Source organism: Silene latifolia, chromosome 8 (genome assembly GCF_048544455.1).
Source record: "Silene latifolia isolate original U9 population chromosome 8, ASM4854445v1, whole genome shotgun sequence".
Classification (NCBI taxonomy): Eukaryota; Viridiplantae; Streptophyta; class Magnoliopsida; order Caryophyllales; family Caryophyllaceae; genus Silene; species Silene latifolia.
In genome coordinates, this window is record NC_133533.1 from 94,585,610 (window position 1) to 94,610,952 (window position 25,343).

The following is a 25,343-nucleotide window of genomic DNA, read 5'->3' on the forward strand; positions in this document are numbered from 1 at the left end:
CAATTCTCCTTGCTCATACAGACGCTTGATCTCCCTTCGCAGTGTATAGCAGTCTTCGGTGTTATGTCCAATGTCATGATGGAACTCACACTTCTTCTTGCTATCTTTTCGCCATGCCTGTCCTTCTACTGGTGGCTTGGGCCACCTTACTCCAACTCCCATCTCCCGGAGTGCTTTCTGGATTCCTCCGACCCCTGTAGTGAATCCATACTCTGCCAGAGTAGGGAGTTGCTGATTTTCTTCGATTTTGTTGACTGCTTTCTCCCTGATTTTTCTACGGTCGAGGTGCTGGATACACTTGGTGCGTTAGGTAGGTTGGCTCTGGCTAGGATGTCTACTTCCAATCTGATTGCGGCAACTGCCTTTTCTTGTACAGCTTTGAAGCCATGCGAAAGGATGCATAGTTAGCTGCTTGTACAGGTCGGAATCAAGGTGAAGGCCCCTCCTGAAAACCTCTACTGTAGTCAAAACATCACATTCCCGTACTGCCATCTTTTCATTGTTGAATCTGGTGTTGTATTCTCCAATGGTTTCTCCTGCTCCCAGAACGATTATGTATAGGTCTCTTGCATGCTTTTTTGGCTTCTGGCTGCTTGCGAATTGCTGGGTGAATGCATTTAATAGTTCAGCAAATGTATAAATTGATCGGTTGGGTAAGCTCACAAACCATCGGAGTGTTGGACCTGACAATGTCGATCCAAATCCTTTGCACATGCATGCTTCTTTTACATGCCCTACAGCTGTCACAGTCATCATCTTCTGCTTGTACTGGCTTATATGGTCAAAAGGATTTGTCGTGCCGTCAAGGAAAGGCATATTTGGATTTGTGAATCCCTTTGGTATGGCGGTAACGGATATGGCATCCACAAATGGTGAATCGGCATAACTGTCGAGTGCTGCCTTCTCGAGTAGAGGTGGCAACCCTGGGACCCTGCTCAGCATCTCCCGTAACTCTTAGTATTGCTGGTTAGTTATGCTTCCTGAGTCTGGGACCTTCCTATTAACTTCCTGTGTTGATTTGGTGCGCTGACCCCTAGTCCAAACTCTTGGAGGTTCGGACGTGTCTTGGCAGCTAAGGGGGTGGAAGTTACGAGCGTTCCTTAATGCCAATTTACGTGCTGGCTGCCTGTGGACCCCGTTCCAGTTGTCTGGTTGGTTACTACGAAGTTAACATTTGGAGGGCCATCTAACCGAGCTTCCACGTTGCTGGCCGACTCCCAGCTATCTGGTGTGAGATATCCTAACCCTTGTGGGGTTATTCTTTCCTCGGATGCTACTGTTGTTAGGTCCAATCTTTTTACCAGCTCAGCGGGTATCCGTCGAAGCGTATTCCTGCTACCGGATGCCCCAGTGTTAGGTCCACTATTGGAGCCTTGTCTCCCCCTCCTTGTTTGCTGATGTTAGAGATTGTTGCTTCAGGATGTCTATCTGTGCCCAGAGTTCTCTGTCTCTTTCCTTACTTCAGTGTCAGCTTCCTCTGGTCTTCTCTCATGTTTTCCATGGCCCTTTGAAGGTTCTCTACGCCAGCGAGCAAAATTTGTGTTGGACTGGGTGGTGGGGTAAGGCCTTAGCTTGTTGTTCTTCTGTCTGATCTGCCTAGGGCTGTGGCGGCAGGGGTTTTGGAGGCAAATAAGTTTTTGCTGCTGGTGGAATTCTTGAGGCGTGCCCCAGAGCCTGAGTTGACACCGTTGATGTCGGGTTCTGATTAGAGTTTCGTGGTAACGGCGGTTTACTGCTCCCTGACACGGCTTGATCTGATACTTGCTTATCCATTGCGTGTTTGGATTATCAACGATTGACGACCACAATGCCTCACGGTGGGCGCCAAACTGTTTAGGTGTTTTTTTACCAAGTTAATTGTATTAGGTCAATGCAGTCTTACTCGTTGGTTGCTTGATTGATCGTTTTGTATTTGATATTTGAATAAAGAAATATTGCACTAGCTTTTAATTGTATTAGGTCAATGCAGTCTTACACGTAAGATTTGGTGACGCGGAAAACCCAATGTGGGAACAACCGCGGGAGGGTCGGTACCCTGCCACTTATTGCACTAGCTTTTAATGAGAGCGTGAGTACAATTGAGACGTAATGTAAATCTTTCTAGCACGAGGTATTGTGTTTTTGAGATCTTGAATGTCATTCTTTGTTTGGCTTCCTTGGCTATTTATAGGGTAATATCCCTAGGTGTATCCTACCATGTTTATGGAAAGCAATAGAACTTCCACAATAACTCTTTCCATAACACGCCATCTCCCTCCATTCTCCCTGATCTCCCTGACTTCTCCCTGAACTCTTTCCAAAACGTGGACGTTCTTCCAGTGTGCTTTGCCTCCCTTCGTACGTTTCCTGGCCCACCTAACCTTCCTTCACCCGTAGACTCCCCTTCCATTATGCCTCCTTTCATGGCCCATTTCCCTAACTATTTACCAAGTGGGCTTTATCTATTATGCAATTTTTAACCCAAACACCTATCCCCTTGTTTATTTTGGACATTGTCCTAAATGTACATGTAGGAGTAGGAATGAAAGGAAATACATGTTTTTGGATTCTTAAAGTTTTATGGAATTAAAGTACAAGTGCAATGATATGATATGAATGAATGTCTGCTCTAACTAAATGCAATACTATATGACGTATATAACAAATGAACGCAATCTAAACTATACTAAATGATGCATGTTTTCTAGTAAACTATGGTCACCTATGATCAAACCTCCCCGAGCCGATTTAAACACTATTTCTAGTGTAGAAATGAATAGGTTTGGTCATCAGTGATTGTGCATGAATTCTAGTCTATATGCAACTATGTACATGAATCATGCGAGACATATTACAATGCAACTATACTATATTAACTAACTAATGTAAATGCAATATGGAATATAATATAAATGCAAGCTAATGTATATGTATATAACTAAATTTAAGTGTAAATATAATGCAAAGTCAAAGGAAAGGATATCTTACAAATTGTGGTTTGAGGGAGGACTCCACCAAACTCATTCCTTGTTGCCATGGTTATTGATGTTGCCAATGTTGCTCAATGCTCTCAACAACCGGTCAAAGGCTTTTGAATGGGCTTCGTAGAAGCAGAAATAAGAAATTGACGATGTTAAAATGTAGTTTAGCCATCTTGGCTTGGAATAGAACTTTCCAAACACTCTCCCATTTGTTTTGCCCTTGGCACTTGGCTTCTTACAATGCTTCAAACCAACGAGCACATGGTTCTTGTCAACACAATGTATGAAGTATTTCCCATATTCATCCGATGGCTTCCACTCTTTACCATCTCTTTCAAATTATACGATGATAGAGCATTGATTCATGAATCCTTCAATAGTAGAACGAGGGTTCACATTTCTTTGATGAGGGTATAGTGGAAGGATATGATGTGGAGGAGTCAACTTCTCACCATTGAGGTCATTCATGGCTTCATTTTCTTCACTTTCTTTTTCACCCTCCTTATAATTTGAACCATTTCCAAAGAAAAGAGCTTCAATTTCTTCCAAACTATGATCAAATATGCCAACATCATTGTTTTCCTCTTGGCCCCTCAATTCTCCAAAGATAGCAAGTTCAAATTCATCAACCTCTTCATTCCAAGTTTTACCTTCACTCTCATAAGTGTCAAGGTAACACACTTACTCTACATGGGTCATAGAAGGAAATTGTGGTGCGAGGTCTTCCTCATCATCATCATCATCATCATCATCATCATCATCATCATCATCATCATCATCATAGGTATCCTAAATTAGAGAAGCAAGGGCAGTGTGTAAGCTAGATACATTACACAATTTAGATAAAGTGCTTATCTCATAATTGGCCTTCAACTCACATTCATCATTGCTCTCCACCCTAAATTCATCATGCTTCAATTCATCATCCACTCTTGGTCCATAATCAATCAAGCACTCCCCTTCCTTAAAAGTTACATCTTCATATTCACATCCAGCATGAATGTTTGTAAAGTTGGGTACAAGTTGAAATATGGGATGTTCAATACTTATGAATTTATGAGGTGGTGGGGGATTCACAAGAGTAGCTTCATAATGCCATCCAAATTCTTCTTCACCCTCATTATCTTACCCTTCTTCTTCATTGGGCATTTGTGTAGCTTCCATTTGGGCAATTTGATTTGCAAACTTCTCACCATTAGTAACAATGTTTTTGAGAACATTGTCCCTAGCTTGGCTATCTTCTAGAATTTGCATGAAGAGATTTTGTTAGTCTCTTAGCATTTGGAGAACCACACTTTGCATGTCAAAATTCTGCTCATTTCCTTGTCGTGGGTACATGGGATTGGGGCTATGGGTGTTTGTTGTAGGATGGCATTTGGCATTGTTTGTAAAGTGGGTTTTGGGAGGGTGGTTGTTGTGGATATTGGATGTGGGGGCTTTGGTAAGAACAGTTGGGGTCGTAAGCTAGGTTTGTTTTTATTTGCTCCACAAACTCCCCATACTCATGGTAGTCATACTAAAAAGATCCATCACATACTCTATGCGCCAAGCCTTCGGTCATCATTGAAGGAAATGTAGATTCATATACATACTAACATACTCATATATGTCTAATTAATTTGTCATAAAATTAAATACGGATTTTATGCATGCAAACAAATAATATAATAGAAGGGAAATCATGTTCTTACATTGTAGATTTCGGTTTTAAGGGCACAAAAGTGTTGGGAAATGTGTCCTCAACAATAGTGCGATCACATGATTTAAATATCATTATTAAAATCTCATTTTAAGAATACATGTGGGATGTAATATTTTACAGTCAACTGATCCACACATATCGGTAATGATTGGCTGACTAGAGTTTGACATTACTGTCGTGCGACGGTGGTGATCAGTTGATCCCCTTAGGTCATACCTATAGGGAAATACTCTTAATTGATTATTTAATTAATCGTATACCGATATGAGTTAATTAAATTGCTTAAAATTGACGGATGATTTTGTGAGTATAATTTACGTATCTTATTGTAAATATGATTAAATAAGACACGGTCTAAGTAATCGAATTATTTTATTACTTGGATGAAATTATTGTTTAAAGAAACAATTAAAACGGAATGAATAAATTATTATAAATACAGAATGTTGTAGTTTATAATTTGGAAACCATTTTGGTACAAGTAATTACGAATTACTAGTCGATTTTGTATATGACATATTTTATGAGTATGTTGATTTTTAATATGTTAAAAATACATTACAATTTCATATGTCAAGTAACATGTCACATATGTTACAATTGACAAATGACAAAATAAAATGGACCATCCATTTTATTTTGTATGTCCCGAAATTATAAGGAGTTAGTGGAATAAAATTGTGTTAATTGTTTAGTGGTAGACACAATGATAAAAGCTAACTAGTAGGCTTGCATGCCTAGTCTCTTGTGAAGAGCAAAGATGAAAGCTATTGGGCAACCTACCCAAGGCCAAAATTTCGGCCAAAATGAAAGAAAAGAAAGAGTTTTTCTTTTTCCTTATGAATTCATTCATACAACATAAGAATTTTCTAGTGTGAGAAAATTAATATACTCTCTAAATATTGTGAAATCTAGAGAAATAAACTCACAAATATTACCACCTCTTGACCGAAATTCTCAAGAGTAAAAATACAATTTATTTGTATCAATTTTATTGTAAAACCATTATTATTACTAGATCTAAATAGTATTGGTTTATTAAGATGTATTCCTTGGGTATATGCTTTTGGGAGGGATTCTACACTTGAATCCTTGTTCTTCCATTTGGAAAGCTCAAGAATAAGAGAGAAAGGTGATCTCTCTTGTGCCCATTAAATCGAAATCCAATGTAAGAATATGATTTCTCCTCTATTTTATCTTATGTTTGCAAGCATAAAATCCATGTTTAATTTTATGACAAATTAATTTTAACATATATGAGTATGTTAGTATGTATATGAATCTACATTTCCTTCAATCGGTATCAGAGCCACGGTTTTTGCATGCAAATCGGGTAAAAGTTTTTCCGAGTTATAAGAATAACATATAAAACTTGTAAAATTTGTGTTATTATGATATATCACGAAATTAATTCATGCATGTTAATATTTCTGGTCCTAAAATGTTTTAGGATATTTTGGTTAATTTTACGGATTTTTATTGTTCATATTATACTATAATGACATTTAAATATGATTTTATGAGTAAAAATGTCATTTTCGGTCTAAAATTTGCTATACTTCGAATTTTCCAGTGATTTTTGGATATGTTGTCACATATATTATTTTGAGATAACCTGTAAATTTTCATAATTTTTGGACTTGTTATGCTCGAAAAATGGATTTTTCATTATTAAATTCGGATTTAGGTGAAAAATAGGTTAATATGAGTTAAATTTCGAATCTGGTCATAGAAATTTAATATGTTGTCACATGCAATTTTACAAGATGTGTGTAAAATAATTGGCTATAAAGAAGTCTTTTAGCATGATTTATGGATTTTTGAAGAAAAATAGCATAAATAGTGACATTATTAGTGAAAAATTAATAAAACATAATCTATGACTTAGGAAAAACATCAAATGTTGCATTTTATTATCATTTTAAGATCTAAAATTGAAAAGTTAATGGATATAATTTTTCTCATGTTTTATGATTATTTTAGTTAAAATCTATAAACCGCAACATTGTTTTTTCCGGAAAAATTTCGAAATTTTTAACCTAAGATTTCGAACATTATGAGTGTCATATTATTTTTCCAGAATGTTCATGAGTTTAAATTTCAAATTTTGAATTTATTTGAAATTTTGTGATTTATTTGAAATTTAATAGCTTATTTTTGTAATTTTGGACTATTAATGAACAATTTTAGAAATTTGAGTTAATTATGGTCAAATTATTAGTGATGACTAAATTTGAGTCCTAAGAGGTTAGGGTAATTAATTTATGCATAAATATGAATTTATGTATTTTTGTGATTATAAAATGTTGAAATCACGCAAATCCGTAAAAACCGAGTAATATACGATATTGGCTAATTAAAGGCGATTTAGCATAAAATGAAGCATGTTCATACATATTATAATGCTGCATTTTTCTTTATGATTGTCATAATTTTAATTTATGTAATTTTTGAATTATGTATTTTTACTTAGTATGGCCTTAGATTTTAATTGGTATTTCCCGAAATGTATGGGAATATCGATTCAGTTGTAATTTTATTGTGATCTCGTATCACCGTTTTGTAATTTAATAGATTTATTTTATTTTAGTTACATATGTATAATAGGAAATTATGTAATTTATTATGTAATTTTATTCATTCCGGAGTTCCCAAAGACGGATTTCTTCAAGAATGGCGATACATAAAGACGGTGTTACCTCAAGATGCGTGTCACAACCGAAGTTCAAGGGACCAATGGAGTTGGTTTCCGAAATGTAATAGTTAAATAGTTTTTCTATTTTAGGAAAGGCCATACTAGGATTTATTTATTTTTATGCTTGCATTTTATTTTATGTCACATGCATCGCTAAATCGCCATAACTAAACATGCATTGTTATTTTATCGAGTTTATCGACCGTGTCAATTATAATTATCGTAGTTCACCGCTTTAGTTCACTTAAAACGTGATAGATAATAAATTGACACGACCTCTCGCTAAAACAATTAATTGAGACATAGCCTTACGAAATAGTAGAAACCATGAAAACCTATTTCGCGAGGGAGTGCACTCGGCTACCCCGGGGTACAAACCTTGTTACGTAGGGGAAGTGGGTGATAAATGTTAATCCACCGAATTCATGTTGATGAGGGTTTCATCGGCTACCCCGTGCCTAAGTTAATGTGGGTTTGGATAATGGACACATTTATTCGAAATTTGGATTGAACTCAACAAAAGTAATTGATAAGGGTTTCATCGGCTGCCCCCCCCTTGTTGATGTGTTTTGGGCTATAGATAAATATTAGAGTAATTTTATCGACCGAGAGTTCTAAAAGTAGAATCGATTAAAGAGTTAATCCACCGAGTTATATTGATAAGGGTTTCATCGGCTACCCCGTGCCCAAGTTAATATGAATTTGGATCTTGGAATCATTTATCATAGTTGGGTAGAGGTCACTATGTAAATGCTATACTTGTTTACAAGTATTAATATAACGATAAATGTTTTGTTTTCCACTATTCCGTTATCATATTGTTCTATTTCTTTACCACAATTCATATACGATATCATTTTGATTCAAATCTCCATTAAAACATCGTAACTAAAGACAAAATAGATATTTGCTTCTAAAACCTCGAATGAACCATTGCTAAGGATCTCTTGTAAAGAGTATAGATTAAAGTTATTCATTATCAAACAGGTTTTTGATTCTTGACTAACACATCTACTTACAATGGATTGTTTTTCATATACTTAAATGAATTAAGTACCTTGAAGCGATAAATTGTTTTGGTGATTAGATTTTCAGAATTCGTAATTGACCAAAATAACGCAACCACTTCAATGAAAGTTTTAAGACTAAAACGATTAAATTGAAGAGTAATCTTCATAAGATTCAACTTTGCTTCTCTAAGTAAAGACTCATTGAAATGAGTGGGAGCATTCTCTTAAACGGTTAAGATGAGGACGAGGTTCAAGAAGTAAGGATTATAATGGAATTGATACAAGGTTATAATAAAAGTAAAGTTGTTGAAGAATAACGATACTAAACCTATCAATCCCGACCGATAAAGTTTCCATTGTCTTAAATGTTGGACACAAGAAAGGAAACTACCCCAAATTATTGAAGAATCAACAAATTAGTTGTGGGACATCTAATAGGATCTTCTTCTTTAAATGTTTATATGATTGACATAAATTTTCTTAGTACCACTTCGTCAATATTAGAAACCGGTGGTGGTTTACATCGTTGTACTTGATACATAGAATGATTAGAATATGACGACTAGCATCAATGATGTCGAGAGATAGAGTCATTGTGTACTCAATCTAGTTTTCGGGTTTGGAGTTGTACTTAATTGTGACTATTAAGTACATGAACTCTAAATAACAATACATACTTGTTAAGATACAAAAGAGGTTTCACTTTTGTGACCCTTTACACCACGATTTGATATATGGCTAGCCCATTATCAAGGTGATAATATTCTAAACCAAACTAGAACGATATATCATGAAGATGATGCAAGACTCAAATTGGTAACCCAAGATTAAACCTTAAATTTTGGAATGATGAACGCAAAGAGTTATCGAGTACTCTTGAAACCATTAGATTGTTAATGGTTTATGCGTATCTTGTATTCAAAGCAAGATGTCTCGTGCCTTTTGGTTGAAAAGGAGATCGAGGTTGTAAATCATTGATCCAAAATAGGTTGTTCATTTTCTTTTACCAACGATTTAAGTTGACACTAGTGTGTTCACTTAATAAGGTAAATAGAGAAATCTTTGAAGAAGTTCAAGAGTTCAAGGAATCACGATTTAGTCGTGATGGGACTATCAAAGTGAAGACTTTGATATAAGCCAAAGGAAATGTGATATAGTATCACAAGTTAATCTCTCTTAGCACGCATTATGGAATAATGTGTGATTGGATAAGAAATCAAACGCTATTCGATATGGTTTGGATTTCAATCAAGTTACTTTGAGTTACTTGATCCTTTTGGGGATTTTATCATTTTGTCTAAATTATTTTTCCACTAAATCGAATCATATGAGATATGAAATGGTAAGGGTACCATGTTTTGTAAGTTTTCACAAGAAACAAATGCTCAATTTTCCCTTTTCACTTATCACGAGTACGACGGGTTTGTGGCTCGTGGAGCTGTCTTTCTTAAATACAAGTTTATTTTTAGAAGACAGAGTGGGAGAAATTATTCAAGAGCCACAAAGAATGCCACAGAAAATGTTATGTCGCAAGAAACTGGTCTTTCTTGTCGCAAGAAACTGGTCTTTCTTGGCTACATGAGATGTTTTGTGTAAGACATTGTTTCTTCAAAAACCTAGGAGGTTAAATTCGTCACTTGTTAAAAATGATGAAATCATGCTACTTTTAAGAAAGTAAAGAGCTTATAACTTACAAAAGAAATTGTTTGATTCAAGTTAATTACTTCTAGAAAGTAATGAACAAATGACTTACATAAGAGTGTGTGGACAGCGGGCCGCCCACGGGGGTGCTTGGTGAGAAGCGAAGACAAGCGTTTGCATTTTGTATGGAGTCGCCACCAATTTTTATGGGAAATTGGAACCGTTCGAATACCTCATGTCATGTCAGGACATAAAGTAGTGACATGAACACTAAGCAATCGTTACCCTTAGCATTCTATGTCTAGAATGACTCTCGTGGATGCCAATGAACACGGGTGCTCACGGAGATCTGGAGTAAGGGGTGAGGGTACGTATTAGGAAGCTCTTTTGATCGAACACCTAATCCCGCCCGCCTCGAGAGCGGCCTCTACTAATGATTAGGGATATCATTTATACTCGATATATCGTCGGTTATATGCATGCAATGCAACATCCAAGTTTTAATCCTAACATGTGAGAATTAGGCTAAGTCGGTTAACAAGTAGTTTATCACGCAATTAATGTCAAAGTAGGATTTATGCTCAATTACATATGAAAACATACAAGGAATAAAAGCAATACAATAATTATAAATTACAATAATGGAAATTACATTAATTACATTGAGATAGGCGATTTATGTCGAAAATACCTTTAAAACGGATAATTTGATAAAAAGAAATAAAAGAATAAATTAAAAGAATCAAATAGATTAACGAACAGGAATTAGCGTGATATTACGGATAATAGTCAATTGATACGTAGACTAATTAAACTAGGTCAAGGCAGAAACAGAGTTCAGGGACAGAACTCATCTGGAACAATGCGCAAGCTGCGCCCTGAAGAGGCGCGGCGATTCTTTGCGTCTGTTCTAGGTCGAGTTCATTTATGAAGCCGAACTTACAAATCGTTAATGTCAATTGATGATTTTAAGGATTGATTAGATTATTTGACTCGGATGAAAGATATTAATAGGTTATTTAACATATGAATGGGTCATAAAAACAGTAAAATATGAATTAGACGGATGCAAACGAATTAATTACATGAATGAGCGATATTAATTAGTGACATGGATGAATTAAATAAGCTAAACATGATGAATGTACAACGAATATGTGAAAGCTATATCAATGATCGAATTCCAGAGACCCAATATGAACAAATCGAATCTCTAAAACCCGAGTTGAATTTAATGACGAAAACCCGCAAATATGAGATTACTTGGGATTTAAGTCGTATAACGATGAATTAAATATGTGAAAGATGATGGATTTATATACATGTGAATTATATACTATTAGGATGAAGAATTAAACAAACAGATACAAATCAAATACGAACAAGAACGAATTACGAGAGGACGAAGAAGAAGAAAAGAAGCGAGAATCTGCGCGGCCCTCACGAAGAGGCGCGGCGGAATCTGCGCTCCTTCGAAGAGGCGCGCGATTCTTTGCGTCTTTTCTCGATCTTGTCGATCTTCTGAAAATCCGTAAAAAAGGTTTTGAAGACGGTTTTAGAAATCGGTTTTAATGAGGTATTTCCGACGTAAATCTTACAATTGATACGATAAATAAATAAATACAATAAATAAATAAGGATTATACACCCTCAGACTTACATGTTGACGAAACGAGAAGGACTAAGAAAATCGATTAGTGATGCTCGACGCGAATGCAAAGAAAGTGCCCTCGTAAGAGGAAAACGATTGATTGATTAAGTTGATTATTGGTGTAGTTGGTCAAATTGGTCGGTCATGCAACGGAGAGGCTGGTACGCGGAAAGATCCGAGCTTACGTGGTCGAATGTTCAAGCACGTAGGCGCCAATTAGTAAGAACAAAGTCTAGAATGCAAAGGGAGAAGAGAAGGGCGGACACTCGCGTGAGAAATATGAGGAGCGAAGGCTCCTATTTATACTAATCACGTGAAGGTTTAGGGTTTCGGAGACTCTTTGGAAGTGAATCTCGGAAAGATATGAAAAAGATACGTGGAACATGCTGAGAAGGGCCTGGGAAGAGGCGCAGCAGCCACTGCGTCTCTTGGAAGAGGCGCAGCACCTGCTGCGTCTATTCCCAGGAGGTTTCCTCCTGATGAAGAAAGATTTCTGCGTTTGAGTTATGGTAGGACGGAAATAATCCGATCTTCCTTAATTTTAATTATGAATATTACGGGATATTATTTGCCAAAAGATAAAATTTGTAAAATATGGAATAGAAATATCCGGAACATTCCAGAACATTGCGACTCGGGATTTAACAGTTATCAGAAGATGGAGACGGTTTTTGACCCGGACTCCTAATTTACTCTAATTACTGCCAAAACGACCGTATCAGGACGTAGAAGACAACTAAGAGGTCGACATTAATATTTGAGCAATCACTTGACGATAATCTTACGAACTGTCACAAACCGTTCCGCGAATCAAACATGCGGCCCAATCATCACCGGGTGGTTTGCGGGAGGTGCAGAAACGAGGTGTCTATAGAGCCCCCACTTTGACTGAGGCTTGGACAAGGCGAAAGTCAAATTATAGCCATCAGGTCAATCGAAGATTACAACCTGACGACTATGGCGACGCGAGGCGGCTCAAGGGGTGCGAGCCAATGACTGTCGTCGGGAACATTTTAGAGTCCGCCATTTGTCGGGAGGGTCGTTTAAAGTCCATTAGACTACGTAAGGAAGCTCGCCAGCCATAAGAAGAGACCATACCTGAGACTTAATCGAACTTCACGGGGAAACAAGAAATGTTGAAAGCAGCAGGACGTCGGTAGAAACTGCTGGGGAAATCCGCTTGCGTTGGTCTCAAGCGAACTCTTGCGAAACTTGAGGTTGAATCTGCTTGCGTCGGTCTCAAGCAAACTCTTGCAAAGGAATATACTGACGACTAGGAACATCTTGATCGTCGTGGGAGAAATCTCGAATGAGCAGTACTGCAAAATACTACTGCGCTTGGATATAATGGGCAATACTGCAAAATACTGATGCGCTGGATATAATGATAGGAGCAATAACGCAAAATACTGCTGCGCTGGACATAATGAATTTGAGCAATACTGCAAAATACTGCTGCGCTGGATAGTAATGCGGGCCGGAATGAATAAAATCATCAAAACGGACCAAAAGGATATATTAGCGTTGAAGAAGAGGCGCACCAAAGATGGGCCCACAAATAACGAACTCATAACGAATTTTTGAAAATCCGTATGGAGGGAACAAAAGGAAGAGGCGCAGCAAGAGCTGCGTCTCTTGGAAGAGGCGCAGCACCTGCTGCGTCTTTTCCCCAAATTGGCTATCCCTGCGTAAAAACGCGAATTCAGAAGGATTGCATTTCATTATTTCGAAACACAAAATTTGCAATTTCTCTCTCCAATCTTCACCATTTCCGTCGAGGTTTGATCCAAAATCTTGCATTAAATATGACTAACCGAGGTATGTGTTCCAATCTTGCATTAATCATTCATATTTGTTGAATTTTGAGCCGAAAATTCTAGGGTTTATGACCCATTTGATCGAAAATTTGGGGCTTTTCCCCCAAATGGATTGGTCATGCCAAATTGATGTTAGAAATGGATAGTAGGCAAAGTTGGGAACATAACCATGTGTTTGCTTCGAATTTTTGTCGAGTTTTGAGCTTTTGAGTGAAATTTGAGACGGTTTTACAGCTAAACCGTAAATTGCTTCGAAAATAGCCTTAGGAATGCCCATTTGCGATGAATTTTGATATTTGAGATCCTTGAATGATGGGTAAACTTCCTACCATCTCGGAATTTTGGTTTGTAACTGCTTTTTCGGGACACCTTTCTAGGGCATAATCGCCGTTATAGCGGAATGCTGCCGAATTTTCGACTTAAAACCGGAACTAGGCTTCGACTTTGACTTGACTTGACCCAATTCATCACATGAGTGATTGGGTTGGTGGGGATATGGCCAAGGATGGCATGGAAAGGGGCGTTTTCGGGGCTTTGAAGGCTCAAAAATCCCTTAACAAAGGCTTGTCGTCGTGTGACGCGGCCTGAATTTACTTTAACGTTGCAGGTGATGAGGCTTCTACTTCTGGGAGGACTCCCATGGAGATAGACGCCACTACTGTTGAGGAGGCTTTAGAGCGAGGCCTTTACCGCTGCGGTGATGGGCTGCCGAGTTTCACGAGGAGGAGGTGGCCGTCGAGGAGGAGGAGATCCCGAGACGAGCCAACGTTGGGCGAGGAGGTCGTCGGTGAGGGGAGCTCTGCGTGGGCCGAGACCGGGAGAGTAGGCACCTCGTGTGGGCTGCAGAGGGTCACCTGTCCTACAGGACGGTGAAGAGTCTGGTAAATAGGAATTCACTACTCATTATCCATCCTCTTTCATTCCTTTTGTCCAAATTTCTTTCAAATTTCAGCCAAAACTAAAGAAATAGCTTTGTTTCAACTCATTATAGGAGGCCGGGAACATCAGGTCGTTCTCGGGCTACACGACAGCGATGGAGCACTACGAGCGGCTGTCGGCGGAGGAGAGGGCCATGATCGAGCGTGGAGCGTTTGGTCCTCTGGTTCAGGTCTGGAGGGATATCGTGAAGAGGAAGTTGCGGGCTAACCTTAGCCTGGTCCGTGCTTTCTTGGATCGATTCTGGGATACGACTTCCACGTTTCACCTGCCTTTCGATGAGGTGGGAGTCACTTTGGAGGATTACGGCATGATCTCAGTGCCGGTGTGGGACCGAGGAGATGGTGTGGCGGAGATCGCGCCATGAGGCGGACTCGGCCGAGGTGGGGAGGTTGATCGGTGGAACTTGTCGCCGAAGGTGTTGCGATCTCTGGGTTTGGTACCCGACCTACGTTCGAGACTACTTCGCGGGAAGACCCGGCGTTGGTGACGATCGATGGGAGGAGACGGCTCCTCCTCCCCGTCTGGTGACGGAGGGCTCGCTTTGTGGGCGTGGTGGTTTCTGTCTTCGATTTACCTCGGAGACAAGGGCGAGAGGTCATCGACGAAGCTTCTTCCCTTTCTTTCGACTTTGAGTTCCCTAGGACGTTGGGACCGGGTCATCTTTCTTGGTTTTGCGGTCCTCATCCGCTTCATGAGGGCCATGGTTCGTCCAGAGCTGATGGAGAAGGGGACTTCTCCAGGTGCTGTCGGACCTGGACTATTGTTGGAGGTATGAACCTTCCTCTTTTAGACTAATGCAAATTCCTTTATCGAGTCACGAAGGATCGTCATTGATTATTCTGTTTTACAGGCGTGGGTGTACTCCTACTTCCCGAGTCTCGCGCCGAAGAGGACGGAGCCGCTGGAGAAGGCCTATCCCGTGGTGAGGGATTGGGTGATGTGCCGGACGAAGAGCAAGCGTTCTTCGCACAATGTCTACCGGCGGGACGTGAACGCCCTTCAGCTGAGCAGCGTGAGTATCCCACTCGTATTCATTTATATTCCTTATCCTTTGCCTTTGTCTGATCATAGGAATGATCTTTGCTCTATCTTGTCGCAGTGGGTGCCCAGACCTTGGGCGGAGTACGCTGGAGCGCCTCCTTTTGTCGCTGAGGTCCTTCGACCTAGGAGCCCGAGCTTTGTTGTGGACGTCGATGGGTCTTGTGTGGTATCTGGGGCGGCGTTAGGCTCGTCAGTGCTCTCGAGACGCGTTGACGGTTCCCGTTGATCCTCCGAGGACGATGTTCGGGGGAGCTTGCGAGGCCGAGAGAGGCGGACTGGCGGTGCCGGCGCGACGACCTTCTTCTCCCTGGCGAGGACTACTCGGCGTTCCTTTACGGGAGGTTGGCGTACTGGCCGGTAGTGGTGAGTATCTTTTACTTTTCCTTGATTTGATTTTGAAAATTACGACGAAAGATCATCGATTAATGAGAGCTATTTGTCCTTGCAGGAGGTCGAGGCGGCGGGCATCGAGCCCCCAGTGTACCCCGAGACCCTTGAGTACACCGACGCGACCGGGAGGACGACGATCTCCGAGTTGCGTGACTTTGACGTAGCTGTGACGGATGCTGGCCTAGACGACTGGCAGCATCTGATTCGGAGGGTGAGCCTCCAGTTTACATGAGTTTTGTGTAAGAACACATTTGATTGAACTTGTTCAATTCACTGAGAATTCCTTTTGAAATGCAGGTCGCGCCATCTCGGTTCGTGGCACTGTGGAGGGTGGCCAACCGGCTACGAGCTACTGCCATCGAGGCACTCGTCGGTGGTCGAGGTCGTCAGGTATGAACCTCACTTGATTTCTTTTGATTTTTGATTTTGGTTTTGATTTTCGATCTTGCTTGAATTGATTGACATGAGCCAATTTGTTGCTGTTTACAGGGTGACCGCGAGCTGGAGCGAGAGTTGGCCCAGTCCCGGGAGGAGACGGCTCGCTTGTTGAGGGAGCTCGAGTTTCGGGATGCCGAGAATGCCGTTCTTGCGGCAAGAATTGCTGAGTTGGAGGGCGCCCAGCGGTAGTTTTGTGTAGTTTTTGTAGATTTGTGGATTTGTACATTTGGACATCTGATTTGAACATTTTGGACTTTGTTTGGGGCGCAAGCCCCCAGTTTGCTTGTACATTTGTATATACGATGGCCTGAGTGCCTTGGGTTGTGTTGCTTGTACCTGCAGGTTAGTTCTTGAACAGGTTTGGTAGATAACGGTTTACGCCGTCATGCTGCCGAAATTTACATAGAAAATCACGCAAAACATACATTTATACATATGGCCTTAATTAGCGCAAAAAAGACTCAAAAGAACACGAAAATGCAAAAATTTTGCCGGAAATGACCGGACGGTAGGGAGGGTTACCCCCTAAAAAAGAAAAAAAAAGAGAAATCTGTAAGTGTAGAAATGTGGAAATGATGAAAGTCGTTAGAAATGAAAACAAAAGAAAATTATTTCCTAAAATGAAATTTATTTCCTAAAAATAAAATTAAATTTATTTACTAAAAATAAATAAATGAAATAAAAAGAATTAAATGTGATGAAATGGCGAAGGTGTCGACGTTGCCTCGAAATGCGTGCCCGCGGATTTAGGAAACTTGAAATATGGTAATCTTCCCGTATTTACCAAAACACAACCTCGCAGGAATAGGAAATCATGCGTTTATAGAATTAGGAAAGATCCAACGCGGAAATCACAGAAGTGAGACTTGGGAAGAGGCGCAGCATGAGCTGCGTCCCTTTGAAGAGGCGCAGTCTGCGCTTTGTTCTAAGCTGGTCCGTTCTGGCGGATTTTTGGAAACAGCAATTAGTATAAATAGAAGCGTCGATGGAGTTTTAATTCACATAAATCTTCCGTCTTTTCTTCGTCTATTCACATAAAAAACTCTTAAAATAAATTTTCAAGAGAAAATTATCATCATGAATACTTTGGAGATCCGCTTGAAGGAATGGACTAATGAATTTTCGAATATGGAGAAGCATGACATGGGTGCTCATAACCTTGGGTCTTTATTGAGTTTGAAACTCATTAAAATTGTAAAACCATTCTTGGATGCTTGCCTTGACTATTGGGACCCGAATTGTCATGTTTTCGCGTTCCCAGGAGGTGACATTTGCCCATTTCCTGAAGAAATAGCTGCTATTGGTGGGTGGGATCCTGAACATTTTCCTGCCATCCCTTCCACTTCACAAGGGTATAAGAGCAAATTCAGAGACTCGCTTGGACTGACCAGACTGGAGGTGGATCGTCTAGTTACCCCGAAAGGTGTGAGAATGTTGGACTTTATTGATCGATTCATTAACAGGGCCGACCCTACTGTCTCTCATGTTGCTAGGAGGAGAGCATTTGGCTTTTGTTTGTTGCATGTGTACGTCTTCCACGGGCATGTTGATGAAGACTTGAGAGGTGACCCTCGTCTTTTGTGCCTTATCGAGCAAATGGAACTGCGCAGGAGCCCAGCTTGCTTATGCTTAGGGGAGATTATCTTGGGTTTGGATAATAGGAAATCCACCCGCGATCTGCCATTTTTGGGGAGTCCCGTCATCTTACAGGTAAAAGACACCCTTTCTTTTTTCTTTTTTTTTTTTGTTTTTTGTTTTCGTTTTTTTTTGCTTTCGTTTTTTTTGTTTTTTTTTTTTCGTTTTGTTTTTTTTTGTTTGTTTGTTTTTTTTGTTTTTTTGGTGTCTAATACCTGCTTTTGGTAGGTTTGGCTTATGGAACGGCTCCGATTGATCGAGCCCCCAATTCATGCACTTTCCTATCATTCCCGTATGATTGCGATGAGGACGCGGTTGTACATGGTGGACTTCACCCGGGTCTGCGATTATTGGAAGAACAAGTCAAGAGTGATGATGGCCCGTTGATTAGGTGGGTCGTGCCGTGGTGGCACCTCAAGTCATCACTTTGGAGTGTCTTCTTTGGATCCCACTAGGTCCGTGCGCATTCCGGGATTGGAGTTCATGGTATGCATATTTCCGGAAAGATTGATGAGGCAAGTTGGGCTGAAGCAGACGATCCCGAGGCTTGACACCGTCCCGCAGACTGCTGTGGCGCTTACTACCGAGAGCCGAAGAGAGTGGGCTATTAAATGGGCCCAAAGAAACATGTGGTTCTTGAACTTCTCCGCCAATGCTTTATGGGTGTCGGATTCCTATCTGAGGTGGAGAAAAGCTGCGACTACGGAAGAGCGCGAGAGACTAAGGAAACGCGAACCTGTTGACTACAAGGTGCGCGAGGGAGAGAAAGAGAAGGAGAAGCATCTGACAGAGGGAGAAGAAGAAGCCGGGCTTCAGGTCATTCGTCCTTCAAAGAAATCAAAGACTACTCCTGTTGCAGAGATGGTGGTTGGTAAGAATGGAAGAGTCAGGCCTCGAGAAAGACCGTTGGTGATTAGGTCTGAAGTGGTGCACGAGCGCCCAGCTCGAGGTCATGACAAGAAGTATGACAAGAATGACAAGGGCAAAGGGAAGATGGAAGAATAGCCCGAGTCTTTATTTACTATTTGATTATTATTATTATTGTTGTAATAAAAAAGGAGGGATTTTTAGAATCCTAGCCTATTCTATTATTATTATGTAACGTACTATTATTAGAAAGCGAATGGAATAAAAAAAGGTTGAATGGTTATGAAACCGTTGTGATTTTCTTTTATTATCCTTGTCGAATTTCAAATGCAATGCAAATGTCCTTCTATTTACATTTTAGATATAATGGATATAATGGGTTGAATCCCGCGAAGGATTGCCTACGTATTCAATTAAAAAGCGAAATCAAACCCTTGCGCGTAGTTCGAGTAAATGTAAAAGAATAATTGTTCTAAGCAAGAGCTTGAAATGAACATAGAAAATAAGCATGAGCTTTTGCTTGTTCTCAAGGTGCGAATTTAGTTTATTTGATGATATGAGGATGACAAGTTTGTCAAAATGCAAGAGCACAGTGACACTTGGCTTATTTCAGCTTGGCCAGGGGCCGTTTATTTAGTGCCACAAGAGCGACACATGGGTTTACGCGAGGCGCGTGTTTGGTCCTATTCTAGGCATAGTATCGTTTCAGTTGGTCAAGGTTTGTGGGGTTTTAAAACTCATTCCCATCTAGGTCTGTGATTCTAACCGCACCCCCTGGGAGTATGGATTTGACTAGATATGGTCCGGCCCAATTAGGTTTGAATTTTCCCCTTGGGTCGACAGGTAAAAGAGCTCTCACCGATTTGAGTACTAAGTCTCCTTCTTTGATGTTTCTTGGCCTAACCCTTTTGTTGAAAGCTCGTTTGATACGTGCTTGATATGTTTGGACATTATGCAAGGCGCGCAGCCGACGTTCATCCAGGAGGATGAGTTCTTCATATCTATCCCTTTTCCAATCGGCTTCAGGGATTTGGCTTTCGAGTAGAATACGCAAGGATGGTATTTCTAGTTCGACTGGTTGTACGGCTTCCATGCCGTAGGTCTGATAGAAAGGAGTAGCCCCAGTGGGCGTCCTAACTGATGTATGATATCCCCATAAGGCAAAGGGTATTTTGCTTTGCCAATCTCTGTAGTTGTCAGTCATTTTCTTGAGAATTGTGACAACATTTTTGTTTGCCGCCTCTACCGCGCCGTTAGTCTGTGGTCTATAGGGCGAAGAGTGGTGATGCTTAATCTTGTATTTGGCTAGCAATTGCTCGGTTTCAGCTTGGAAGTGTGACCCGTTATCACTAATGATCTCATGTGGGCAACCATATCGATAGATGATGTTGTTTTGTATGAACTTTGCCACATTTTTAGCCGTAAGACCAGTGTAGGAAGCCGCTTCTACCCATTTGGTGAAGTAGTCAATTGCTACTAGAATGAAACAGTGGCCTCCTGTTCCGGCTGGGGTTATCTTGCCTATTATGTCAATTCCCCATGCAGAAAATGGCCAAGGAGATGTCATTGTATAGAGCAATGAAGGAGGGACATGTTGTACATTCCCGAAGATTTGACAATTGTGGCAATGTCTCACGTATTTGATGCGATCAGATTCCTATGTGGTCCAATAATATCCCAAACGTGTGATTTTCTTTGCCATCATAGGCCCACTCATGTGGGGACCGCATTCTCCATCATGGACTTCTTCCATCACCTTTCGTGTCTGTGAATGATCAAGGCAACGTAGGACTACACCAAGAGGTGTTCTTTTGTATAATTCTCCTTGCATCAGAATGTATTGGGAAGCTAATAGGCGTATAGCACGTTGTCCCCTCTTGTCCATATCTGGTGGATAGGTACCATTGAGCTTAAAATTCAAGATTGCTTGGAACCAGGGTTCCTGCGCGATTTCCTCTTCATCGGTGATTTGGTGGACATAAGCTGGTTCTGACCGTCGTTCGATGCATAAAGGCATGTCCATCATGTGGTCTGGCATATTTATCAAAGATGCGAGTTTCGCAAGAGCGTCTGCAAATTGATTTTCCTCTCGAGGTAGGTGTAAGTAGGTTACGTGGTCAAAGAATTGAGCAACTTGGTCTATCCTAGCTTGATAGGGTGCAAGGCTTTCACTTTGGATTTTCCAGGATCCTGTAACTTGGTTGATGATCAGTGATGAATCCCCATGTACCCGGAGGTTTTTGATGCCTAGGCTTACTGCCGCTTGTAGTCCGATGAGACAAGCTTCATACTCTGCAGCGTTGTTTGTCACCTCGAAGTCGAGTTTGACAGCAATCGGTGTATGCTCACCTTCAGGAGAAATGAGCAACACTCCTATTCCGAATCCTCTTAAGTTTGATGCTCCATCAAAGTACAGATCCCAGGAGTCTACATCTGTTTGAAGTATATCCTCGTCGGGAAATGACCAAGTATCTATGGTTTGTGCGTCGTTGATAGGATTTTCTACGAAGAATTCGGCGACGGCGCGACCTTTTATGACTTTCAGTGGCACATATTTGAGGTCGAATTCTGAGAGCATCAGAGTCCATCTTGCCAGACGTCCGTTGAGGACGGGTTTCTCGAAGAGGTATTTGACTGGATCCATTTTGGAGTATATCTTGATGGAGTAGCTAAGCATGTAGTGACGTAGCTTCTTCGTTGCCCACACAAGAGCGAGGCATGTCTTTTCGAGTTGTGAGTATTTGCACTCATATTCCAAGAACTTCTTACTTAGATAGTAAATATCTCTTTCTTCACTTCCTACAGTTTGAGCTAGCATAGCGCCCATGGCAGTTTCGGTTATTGTGAGATATAAACCAAGAGGTTGATCTCGTTGTGGCGGCATGAGCACTGGTGGTTTAGCCAATATCTCCTTGATTCGGTCAAACGCCTTTTGACAATCATCATCCCACATGGTGTGGTCTGTTTTCTTGAGCTTCTTGAAGATAGGCTTACAAATCATCGTAAGTTTCGATATGAATCGGCTTATATATTGTACCTTTCCTAGGAATCCTCTGACTTCTTTTTCCGTTTGGGGTTGTGGCATTTCGATCAGAGCTTTGATTTTGGAAGGATCTATTTCTATTCCTCTTTGACTGACCACGTATCCCAGGAGTTTGCCAGATGTCACCCCGAATGTGCATTTCTGAGGATTGAGCCTCATGTTGTACTTCCGTAGCCTTGCGAAGAATTTGCGAAGGTTCGCAATATGTCCCTCTCTTTCTTTGGATTTGACGATCATGTCATCTACGTATACCTCAACTTCTTTGTGCATCATGTCATGTAAGAGTGTAGTTGCGGTGCGTTGGTATGTAGCTCCGGCGTTGATCAATCCAAACGGCATTACTGTGTAGCAATAGGTTCCCTATTGGGTGACGAATGCGGTCTTATGCATATCTTCCATGGCCATCTTCCGTGGTCTGCAGTATTGTCCACTAATATGTGAGGTAGAGGAAAGTCATCTTTTGGACTCGCTTTGTTCAAATCCCTAAAGTCAACACAAACACGGATTCTCCCATCCTTTTTGGGTACGGGTACTATGTTAGCTACCCAGTCAGAATACTCGGAAACTTTGATGAACCCGGCTTTGAATTGCTTATCAACTTCTTCCTTGATCTTTAGAGCCCACTCTGTTCTCATTCGTCGAAACTTCTGTTTCACAGGTTTGAAACCTGGCTTAATCGGAATCCTATGTTCGGCAATATCCCTGTCGATCCCTGGCATGTCTTTGTAGGACCAAGCGAAAACGTCTTTGAATTCATTTAGGAGGTCTATGAAATCGGCCCTTTCGGTAGAGCTCAAGGTAGTCCCTATCCTAAGTTCTTGGGGTTCTAGTTCGGTTCCTACGTTGATGGGTTCAGTATCCTCTATTACTGGTCCCCCTTCCCCTTCCTGCAGTATTTCTTTGGCTATGTAGGGAGGTATTTCGGTCAAGTCTGGGTCCTGGTCATCCTCAGTATCATCATAAACAGAATTGCACTCGAAAGAACACAGAGAGTAAGCAGAACCTGATTTATTCATATTAAAATTTGAGTAAAGTTGAAAGAAAGAAGTCAACTGATCCATGGTCAGTGGCGGCAAAGGGACAGTGGTTGGGGCATTTCCCGAACTACTGTGACTACTCGAGGCTAAGCTAGGAGAAACGAAGGGAGTGGGGATGACAACAGGAGTAGACTCTCTAATGACTTCTCTAGACTCCGACTCTGACTCCGACTCCGACTCGAACTCATCGTCTTCTGGTTCTCCTTTGAACATTTCTCCTTCTCCAGTGGTGAGCTTGAAGAGTCTTCCTTGGTTGTTGGTCCATTTGATTGACTTTCTCCATCCTTTATGTTGCTTTGTGTCGGTTTCTGTGATCAATGCGGTAGGGTTGAAGCGATCGTCCTGAAGTATCATAGTAATGATCTCATCCTGCGCGGCCCTAATGAATCTGTCCTCTCCAAACAAAAGGCTAACAGCTTGTTCGTCTAAGCAAGGTGCTTGACGGGTTTTGACGGTAGGAACCGTTTCTGGAGGAATGAAGTAGCAATCGTGAAAGATCTCGATTCCGGCTAGCTTCCTCTCAAGGTAATGCCAAGGTTCGGGAAATCCATGAAAGAGTTCCGAACTTCCTTCTTGCACAAAGTATCCATTTAAGGTAGGGAGATAGGGTCTCATTTGGACTCCTACGTGCTTGCGGTTTTGGACTTGGGCCAGCATTTCGAGGACTTCCTCTTTTGTGGGTTTGTACCCTAGTCCAAGTGGTATCCTTGTTGAGTTGCCTTTCTTGTGCGGTGCGAAGGTATTCTACCGAATTAGGTTAAAAGGCATTCCAGGGAAGTATCCCTGGGACTTGAGTATGTGGTTGACCACTAAGTTGGAGTAGGGATTATAGTATAGAGGTGCCAACTCACTTTCTATGACATTTACACTTTGGAAGCCCCCAAGTTCGTATACGGGATCCGCAAGGACTTGATTGTTTGATTGTTTCTCGATTATTGCCTTGATGGGTGACGAAGTGATCGTCACTACTTTGCCATTTAGTGGGATCTTGATCTTTTGGTGAAGGGTGGATGTTACCGCTTTGGAAGCATGAATCCAAGGCCTTCCCAGAAGTATATTGAATGAAGCTTCGATGTCCACTATTTGGAAGTTATCTTTTCGTTCGATTGGTCCCGTAGCTATGGTTAGGCTAGCAAGTCCAACCACTTTTCGTCGTGTACCGTCATATGCACGTACACCTTGATTGGTGGGAGTCCAATCCGACTCTTTCATGCCTAGCTTGTATGCCGTTTTGAGGGGTATGACGTTGACCGCGGAGCCATCATCTACCAAGGTCATTGGCACATTCTTCTTTAGACAAATGACAGTGATGTATAGAGCAAGGTTGTGACTAGCGCCAAAAGGTGGCAAGTCTTCGTCTGAGAAAGTAATAGGATTACTTAGCTTCGGTGATTCTTGGAAGACCAAGTTGACTACATCTTCAGGAGTGGAGTTATTTGCTACACTTAGCTTGGCCAAAGCTTGCAGTAAAGCTTGGCGATGCGGGAATGAGCTTGCTATTAATTGCGGACCAAAAGATCACCCTTGGTCTTTTGTAATTGCTTGAGCAAATGATCAGTGGGGTCATCTTCGTTGTCATTTGGTGTGATGACGTTGGTTGGACCGTTTTGAGTAGTATTTTGATATGGGCGACCCGAACGAGTTAGGTGATCCACATCTTGGTCTTTGCCATTTTGGACTATTTCCTTGACTACGGAGTTTTCAATGAGATACTCGTCTTCATCATTATCGGCCCAAACCCCATTGATTGCAGCTAGTTCCCTCATTCTCATGATGTCACTTTCTAGTCGTATGATTTGATCGACTAGTTTATCAACCACGGTAACTACCTCTTGTATAGTGGCATTTTGAGAGAAGGTTAGTGGCGCATGTTCTTCGAGTATTGCGTTGGGATTGCGTAAGGTTGTTACCATGCTCTCTAGCTCCCAAACTTGTCTATCTACACTCCTCGCCCATGTAATGAAGTCGGAAATGGTAGGGGAGATAGTAGAGTAGAACCCCTCTTTCTCAATTGCATGAATTTCATTTTCGGTGGGAGAAATGAGGTGTGAGCAATCTAAGGTAGATTCATCACTTGTAATCACTAGAACTCCAAGAGGATTCTGAGTGTTGTTGGGTTTACCTCCTGGTGGTATTGGGAGTCGACCATCTTCAATCATATCTTGAAGCACGTGTTTCAACTTGTAACATTTTTCTGTGTCGTGCCCCTTGCCCCTATGGTACTCACAGTATGAATTTTCATCCCAGAACTTGGATTTCTTTTCGGGTTCGGGAGTAGGTCCAATGGGTTGGAGTTTACCTTGTTTCATTAGCCTCTTTAGAGCGTTGGAGTAAGTATCCCCAAGGTTTGTGAACTTCCTTGGTGGGCTAGTTTTCTTGGATGGCTCGAGAAGGTTAACCTCATCGGTCTTGCTAGTAGAGCCGTATGAACGACTTGTGGACCCTTGATATCCTCTACCTACCGTTTTGGACAAGAG

At 41.1% G+C, this 25,343-nt stretch overlaps 1 protein-coding gene across 1 annotated transcript; it reads right to left on the reverse strand.

Annotated features, from left to right (window-relative positions):
- Nucleotides 1-306: 306 nt before the first annotated feature.
- LOC141595535 (uncharacterized) lies at nucleotides 307-942 on the reverse strand. Its single transcript, XM_074415500.1, has one exon. It carries the CDS (start codon nucleotides 940-942, stop codon nucleotides 307-309), a length of 636 nt encoding a protein of 211 aa, XP_074271601.1.
- Nucleotides 943-25,343: the final 24,401 nt, after the last annotated feature.

Bases quoted from the DNA above. Each gene is read 5' to 3' on its own strand.
- LOC141595535 (XM_074415500.1), bottom strand. From the start codon at position 942: ATGCTGAGCAGGGTCCCAGGGTTGCCACCTCTACTCGAGAAGGCAGCA.